Source organism: Thermobia domestica, chromosome 2, assembly GCF_964235325.1.
Source record: "Thermobia domestica chromosome 2, izTheDome1.hap1.1, whole genome shotgun sequence".
NCBI lineage: Eukaryota > Metazoa > Arthropoda > Insecta > Zygentoma > Lepismatidae > Thermobia > Thermobia domestica.
The window spans coordinates 5,151,595-5,160,477 of record NC_137455.1 but is presented as its reverse complement, the minus strand read 5'-3'; the positions used below and the strand labels follow the sequence as shown (position 1 = coordinate 5,160,477).

The following is an 8,883-nucleotide window of genomic DNA, read 5'->3' as shown; positions in this document are numbered from 1 at the left end:
TGAAGATGTTGGTGCATCAAATGAAGATCCAGATTACTTTTCGCATCGTAATATGTCAAGCGGTTTTGAAAGTTTTATTAATTCCTACTTGTCCAGTCTCACGTTTAAAGAATGCTCTCTACATTATAAACATTACTTCTTATGGTTGGAGGGGGCCGCGGTGGCTCAGTGGTAGAGCGTTCACCTCTGGTGCTTGGGGTTCCGGGTTCGATCCCAGCCCCCGCCAAGTGAACCTTGCGGTGGACAAACACCGTGTGCGTGAGTTTTCTCGGGGCTCTCCCGCCTCCCCCCACCTTCTTCATTCCATCATTTCATTCATTCATTGCTAATCATCACCGACTCCTTTAGCCTAACCGGCATAATCGTGGGACGTAAAACTTAAAGATTTCATTTCATTTTTTCTTGTGGTTGACTATGAATCATTGTTTTTTCATCTACGGCTTATCTTCTCCGAACCCATTGGATGCTGTCGAACATAGATCCCTCTGATACGCACAGAAATTAATGTTATCTTCAAAGATGACACAGCCACACAGAAAAAAAAAAAAGAGTTTTCTGTATGGAAAAATTTGAGTGGTTTTGGATAGGGAAGACAGATTTTTGGCCCATAAAACAAAATTGACACGGCAAATCGTCTTAGGGTTTTCGAAACTTGGATTCTGTGTAACAAATACCCTGGGATCAGCCACACAGATTTTTAAAAAATTTTTTATGGCCGTGTTACATGCATCCTCTCTATCTAAAATCCCTCAAGCTTTCACCTATAACAAAAAATTGACACGGTCCATTGTCCTGGGATTTCGAAGTTTTGTTTTTATATAACAAAATATATTGAATCCAAACCCTGAGTTCTGGTGCACAAAACTTTTATTTGTGTGTGTGTGTGTGTGTGTGTGGCTATGTTATTTTCAAAACAAATACATCACACAGTGTACAATTTATTCTAGTGCTGGGCCACCCATGTACTTAAGAGTCTTCATCCCGACGAAATTAAAATACCGCTAATTTTACAGTAATTGTGTGCTATCTTCAAATAGATAAAAGATAATTGAAATATAGAACAAGAGCGCTCTAGACAATATTATTTTGCGTTAGGTACCGTTATCACAAGTCACTTAATGGCTTTCCGTTTTCATCTGTTTAGAAACGCAAAAATAAATGCCGATTTTCAAGATGGCTCGAAATCGAAAGCAGATAAGTGAGTCGTGATAACGGTATCTCATGTAAAATAACATTGTCTAGAGCGCTCTTGTTCCACATTTCGATTATCTTTTATCTATTTGAAGATATCACATAATTACTGTATAATTAGCGGTATTTTAATTTCGCCGGGATGAAGACTCTTAAGCCATGAAATTACACAAAATGGTGCTGCTACGATGACTTAGTGTATGTATAGAACTTGCCTCCATGAGTCCAAAATTTTCACCTTATTGGTTACACGGAGCTACTACCGACATTGATATAATGTATGCATAAATAACACGTCTGCAGTAGTACCAAGACTTAACTGTGAGCCCGCTTCCACAGTGTTCCTGAGGAGCTCAGCCGAATATGCTGTTAATCTGTGCCCATGGCGCTCAACTTGCAAAATGCTGTGTCACTAGAACAAAAGTTAACAAAGCAATGGTGAGTAATGCGTTTATTTGCCATTCCTGGCCCAAATGAATTGTTAATGTTATTTGTGGTTTGTTGTGCAGAATGTCGCAGTTTGAATTCGTAAAAAAAAAAAAAAAAAAAAAAAAAAAAAAAAAAAAAAAAAAAAAAAAAAAAAAAAACTTCTCATAGTTGTGTTTTCTCCATGGCTCACCTGTTAAACAATGGACTGCCTGTCTGGGTACCCCAGTTGTTCAACAACGCACTACTGCCTCCTGCCTGTCTGGGTATCCAGCTGTTCAACAACTCACTGTCTCCTACCTATCTAGATACCCCAGCTGTTCAACAAACACTACTGCCTCCTGCCTGTCTGAGTAGGCTAGCTTAGTTGCTGAACGCGTAGTGAGTTTTGACATTGGACAAGTGGTTTTAGTTCGTTCCTGTGCTGTGTTGCTGAGTTTTCTACCAGAAGTCATTTGACATTTAACCTATTAAGGTTATGCTCACCTTATGTAAAAGGTTATTATTTCAATTAATAACGCCGCAACAAACAACAACATGTGTATGGCATGAGTATACATGTTATGGAAACCTAATATAAAAATAAAATCGATGCTGTATGTCGTCTTCTCATGAAACCGTTACAAATGAAATTTTGAACATAGTTTGCACTTGGGTCGAGGTGTGTGTGTGTTTTATAATTTAACTTTTATAATAAACTGTCCACAAGTTGAGATAATTTATAATCAAAGTGTTGGTTGCATTGCAATGGATCTAATTTCTCGTTCTTGCGGCTGGTACGTGCGTATGTACATTCACCTTAATTTCAATAGAGAACCATCGGACCACCCTACTAGTCAAATTTTTCATTCTTCCCCTATTGTCATATTACAGTAAGATGTGTCGTAACTGACACCCAATTAATTGGCAACATCAAAATACGGCAGCTTAATATTCTTTGTTGATTCGGACAGACAAGTTTAAAACAGTGAATGCTTCACACAATAGCTTAATCTAAGCGCTTCATTGGCTAAGAGAGATCACGTGCATTCGCTTGTACTTTACGTGAGGAGCGAAACTCGATAGACTAGAAATTGAGAGCTGTATGCCGCTATACTGAGTTTGCATAAAGGCATTTCAAAATCTTTATTCCGTGGTGTGGTTACTCACGCAAGACATAAGAGAAATGTTCTCACACTCAAATTAAAACTTGAATGACTGGAGAAAATGAAGAGTATATATTCAACATAATCCAATTATCCGACAAAAGAGTACCTTGAAATGACGAAGCCGCCTTGTTGCCAGTTATGAGAGATCTTATAATATTTACTATTCTTTGATTTCACTTTTCCCTGTCGTATTCTATGGGATGAAAGAAGAGGACAACCTTATTCGCCATTATAATTTCTTTTCTTTAGCTGATCCCAATGAAGCAGGTTGAACAAAGCTATTATTATACAGACAATATTTATTAAAAATAGTTCGTAATATTCAATATATAGTCTTGTCCAAAAAAATCTTGGCCACCCATCCTACTTTAAAAGGCTATATTACGCGTTTGCAGTTGAACTACACAAAACATTTCGCTCCAATTCAAATTGGACATTTGATCATTCTCCACACAGATCAGATTTGACTCCTTCTGATTTTCATCTATTCACACATATGAAGAAGAGCACTACACCACTTTGTTAACGTGGAGGATCTTCAAATGACAGCTTGGTTGAATTAGAAGGTGGTCGAGCTTTATGCAGAAAGGATATGTGATTTGGTGAAAAACTATGACAAGCGATTGAATTTACACGAAGACTATGTTGAAAAATAAAGGCCAGCTGTAGTTTTCAGATGAAAGTAAAAAATAAATATATATATATGAGGGATTTTTGTTTACTGCCAAACAGAGGTTACTTTCTGAATTAACCTCGTATTTTCAACACTGAAAATTGTAATAATCTTCGCATTTCAGGACACGTGCAACTGTTATATCTATATATCTTAATACGAATATGGTAAACTTTTCGGAATATCATGTAGAAGTTAGAAAGGGTCAAAATGTGGAAACCATTCTCTGCGTACCACTTGCAACATGTATCATGAATGTTGCTTTATACACATTTAACTGGCTGAGATCCAAGATGAAGCATCATTTCGGGGAACGAAACATTTTATTGCGTGCTTTCAGCTCAACAGTTGTTTTATTTGCTGGAAAAGGCAAGAGCTCCATCTATCAACTCAGACTACGGAATTAGCACTTAAGAACTTTTCCTTTTAAAACAAAGTGAATAAGTAATTTTCATATCTCAAAAGAGAAAAATTATATCTTTATATGTTTGCGGTTCTGATTAATAAAAGTACAAGAAAAAGTGTTTGAATCAAATTTAAAAAATGTGGTGCTGAAATTTAAAATTTACCAAATGGATTAACTAAACACAATTTTCAAAATTATAGTAAAGTAATTTTATTTTTGTGTACAATTTTTTGTTTGTTATCTTACTAAAAAAGTCACATAGGATTTATTTTGTTTCTAAGTAAAAAGTTTGGAGAAAAGGATGATCTTTTGGTCTGTTCATAAACTGAACCAACGCCACTTTCTTCCACCGCGTTATGTTTTCTAAACAGTTGACTTCTATATAGAGCAATACTACCCCGTTTCAACTCTCTTTGAGATTTTTTTCTTGAAGTATCATATTTGTTCTGGTGTTTCCAGAATGCGCACACTCGATTCGCCTACGGCTTTGTTTGTTTCTATCTCTCATCCTGCGAGGAGAAACGATCTTGCAGTCAGCAGTCGTGCGCCGGCTACCGAACAGGCGGTCACGAAGTGAGGGTGCAGAAGATTCATCCGGAGATTTCAGCGGTAAATGGTACGCGAGCTGATTTCACTTTAAACGGACGGTCAGTCACTCTTGCATTGTTTGTTGCGCGGCTGGCTTAGCGAGAGATTCTCTAGCTACGCCATTTTCACGCTCAGAAAACTTACTTAAGATATCTTCTTTCTTTATTACGAAAATATTAACATAGAAGAATTATTAGTAAGCCAACAGTAACTGTAAAAGCATATTAACTTATTTTTTTAAAACAAAGAAGACACACCAGTTTTTCTTTTGAGAGATTTGCTTCAAAACAACATCAAAATAGCTTCAAAAATTGTCGGGCTCGCGTGGTTCTTTCTTCTGTCACGCAAAAGAGCAGTCCTGGGTTCGTACATCGAGATGAAACGCAGCTGTAGCTGTGGTAATAGGCATGAAAGAATGAACTCGGCTCCCAGGAGCCTTCTATGGCGTTATAAAGATACAAATAAACCTCCGTATTACAGCGCTGAGACGCTAAAACCAGAGCATTTTGACACGGGCGGTTCGCACAGTGGGAGCGTTAACGATAGTGGGGCTGGATCCAGTGGTGCTACGCCACTGATGAACCACAAGTCTTTGTGGGACGAAGACATTGTGAGACACATCAAGGACTGTCGATGTACGTGCAACCACATGGGCTATGGCAATTACACGGACTGGGAGGTGAGTACAGAGATTTTTTTCCTTTTTCCCTTTCATGTTCATCATAAAAAAAGTATAATTAAAAGTTCTGATATTTATTGCTACAAATGTTTATGTAATATCACGAATTTACATTCAAATCAAACTGTGTTATTATATATTGTTGAAGCGAGCATACTGAGCTTTCACTACTCGACTTACACGTATTTGTATGTCCATTGTTCGTTCATCTGTGTCTTCCACGATCGGTCGAAAAAAAATGAAACTTGGTATGAATCTTCCTCCAGTCTTCGGAAATAACCCTATTGTTTGGGATTGAAATCCATTAACAATAAGGGATGGGGTATATCCACCCCATGTCTCTAGTTTGACCACAGCGTATACGTACAAGACAATCCTCCACTATAAACTAGGTGAAAATCATGTTATCTTGTTAAAACAGCGTATATTTTCTTTAAGGAGTTCTGAGTATCCCTATTGGTTGCAACTGAAATCAGTTAAAGATAAGCGGGGAAAAGGGATAAGTTCACCCACAATTCGAAGTTTTCTATTTTAATAATATGATAAGAAAAATATTTTTTCCTTTTTTTTAACCAAAATTGCTAAATTTTGATGCAATATAGCGTATATATTCTTTCAGGCTTCTCAAACATCCTCATTACTTGGAGTTAAAATCTTACAACTCCAGTGCTCGTGTTCAATAAGAGGGAGAGTGAATTTATGCGATTGGGAAATAGGTGTATATTCGATGAAGCATTCCCACAATTTCTACTGTTTGAGATTGAAGCTAGTGCAAGGCCGCGGTGGCTCAGTTGTAGAGCGTTCACCTCTGGTGCTTGGGGTCCCGGGTTCGATCTCAGCCCCCGCCAAGTGAACTTTGTGGTGGACAAACACCGTGTGCGTGGGTTCTCTCGGGGTTCTCCCACTTTCTTCATTCCACTATTGCATTCATTACTCATCATCACCGTCTCCTTTAGCCTAACCGGCATAACCGTGGGACGTAAAACTCAAAGATTTCATTTCATTTCATTTTGAAACTAGTGCAGGATGAGTAGACGTCGGATTTCTATGAAAATGCATATTTTATTTGCTTATATACATCTCTGTTAAACTTGGTAGGTGTTTCTAACAACAATAATACAGCTCGAATTTGAAGTTTTATGGTATATAAATGCATATTTCAAAAGTTAAAGCTTATAGTAATGTTTAGCACATTCTATGTTTCTTTTTTAAAAAATTTCAGATATGTGCTTATATCATGCAATAAATCTTGTTTATTTTATATTTTGAATACATTTAAATGTCTATCCAACAGAATGGCTGTTTTCGTGGGGGATAGAAAAATGCCTAGATTATGGAGGATCAATAATGTTAGCAAACGATTAGCAGGGCAGAGACGCTTACAATTCCCAAGATGTCAAGGTAAATCTGATAATGCTAAAGATTCACTGTAATATCGTGTCGACATCAGTTCAGAAGCAAGAGATTCACTGTAATATCGTGTTCTCATATCACTGTGTCCACTCTCATCTCAGAATCTGTGTGTGTGTTTTAAAAAGTTAGGAGTACATAAACTGTATATATCATACAATAAATTCTGAAAAGAAGTCCCTGAAAGTACACTTTCGATGTTATATTCCACACACAAAACATGGTCACAACTTTGCTGCATGTTAGAAAACATTCTCTTTTATTGCATTGTTGGTGCATACTAAGTGCATATTTTTTCAACACATTTAACAGCTTAGTTTGATGCATATTTTATGAATTTTAAGTCTGATGAATTTAAAATCCGATGTCTAATAATGAGGGCGTGAATTTACACTCCCCTTCTGATTTCTTTTAACGTTCACTGAAAATTTCGTAAACATTCTCGTACTTTATTTTAAATAATCAGCTTTGTAAAAGCTAAGACAATCAAGATCTCCATTAAGGAAAGAGAAAAGAAATTAAATCCGATCTCAGGGGGACATGTTTTCCTTTCACTTCATAGCTGTCAAGCAAATGTTCTCACGGGTCCATTCGCATTCCCATCCCTTACCCCAGCATACATCTTAGCTCTTATCTCATCTTGGTCCAGGTGGAAAGATCTCAGGAAACACTAGAAATTATGACAATATGGCCTTGTGTCCATCTTTTTTTTTTTTTTTTTTTTTTTGAGGAAACACTATGAAAATATTGGTATTTTTGGAGAAGCTTTAGAAAAGGCAAGATATTATTAAATTATGATTAATAAATATGGATAAATTAAGCAATATCACAGGCTTACAGGCTACTATTGAAACAAACGGATTAAGAAAGTTACTTCTGCGCTAGAATTTCGTAGGAATTTTGAAAGTTTGTAACTCACGTGGAAGAAATAGCACGATTTCCGGTAGTTGAAATGGAACGCGCAAACTAAGAGATCACAAATTATGGAGATAATTTTTTGTCAAAAATATAGACACATTTAGGCCTCTTCATTGTTTGAGTTCGAATTTGATGTTATTCGATTCTACATGTCCTAAAGAGTCTAAGCACCAAATTTTAACTTGAGCAAAGTATAGGTTCGAAAGTTATGGGGAGGTCAAAGTTGTGCCAAAAATATAAGTAGACCCTACTTTTTGCTCTTTTTATTTTATGAGTTCGAATTTCATATCATTCGATTTTACGTATCTTGATATGTCTACACACTAAATATTAACGTGGTCAAACTAAGAGATCGAAAGTTATGGGGTCAACATTCTCCCTCCGATAACAGAGGACAAACCAGAAGAATCTCGCTTCTTCTTCACTTAAAATAACACTGGGCAACAAAAAAAGACCTAAATGTTTCCTTTCTCAAAATAGTTGACTCTTACTAATTATGGGGCAAGAGAAACGAATCTGACCTCACATTTCTTTTATTAGCTACTGCTTCTGAGAAACAGCTTTTGTAATGCAGCATTGGGTGTCAATACTTTATATTATATATTACATAATATGTATTACCATCTTTATTCAATGCCTTCACAAACTGTTTCATTTACCCCTGTTTGATATGTAAGGGAAGCAGGAGAATGCTCTTCATAGGAACTAAAGGGGGATGTATATTCTTCTCATCAGGCCGGATGTCCCTTCTTGGAGGCCACATCTTTTTTATATAATGGGAAGACCTGTCCCGACTATCCCTTGTACTCAAAAAACAGGGGTATTTCGTGAAACCCAGTTGTAAACCTAACACAATAGCGATAACTTTTAGGTCTCTGCATAACTGCCATTGATCAACATTGTACTGAACTGCTGCGAATATTTGTTTCATATTTTGATGTTTCCTTCATATAGACAGCATAACCAATAGGCACTGATGGAAGAGAATTGGAATTGTGAAGCAAGACTGCTTTTATACTAAACTTAGAGCTTTCTCTGAACAGTCTCCACTCCTGTGGTTTGTATTTGAAATGAAATTTGCTCATCAAACCAATTACATCACGACAAAATACCAAGGTATCCTGCTATATGAAATAAATCTCAAACGGCTTTTGACGATTCCTGTATATTGACATTTTCACATCATCTTGTAATAAGTTCCATTCCTTAATCTTAATGCGGCAAGCTCAACATTGTTCTTAGGCACCTAAAGATCTCGAATGAAATAATTAAATTCGGTGTGTGAAAGGCGTGGGTAATTCAGTGTTGGACTGTTCGGCACAATTTCCGTATGAGGGCCCTTGTGCTGTCTCCATGTCATCTGTGTCCTCTTCGTCTTTTTCGTCTTGCACACTATATTCTTTTGAAGGTCTAGGTACAAGGAGATCTTTGCCATGAGAGATCG

At 36.8% G+C, this 8,883-nt stretch overlaps 1 protein-coding gene across 1 annotated transcript in view; it reads left to right on the top strand.

Annotated features, from left to right (window-relative positions):
• Positions 1-4,399: 4,399 nt before the first annotated feature.
• The window catches only part of LOC145669900 (uncharacterized), a gene marked incomplete in the record, with an annotated part of 529,127 nt that continues 524,643 nt past the window's right edge, over positions 4,400-8,883 (top strand). Inside the window, 1 exon segment of the mRNA XM_081738249.1 lies at positions 4,400-5,111. Within this exon segment, the coding sequence (XP_081594375.1) occupies positions 4,809-5,111 (303 nt within the window).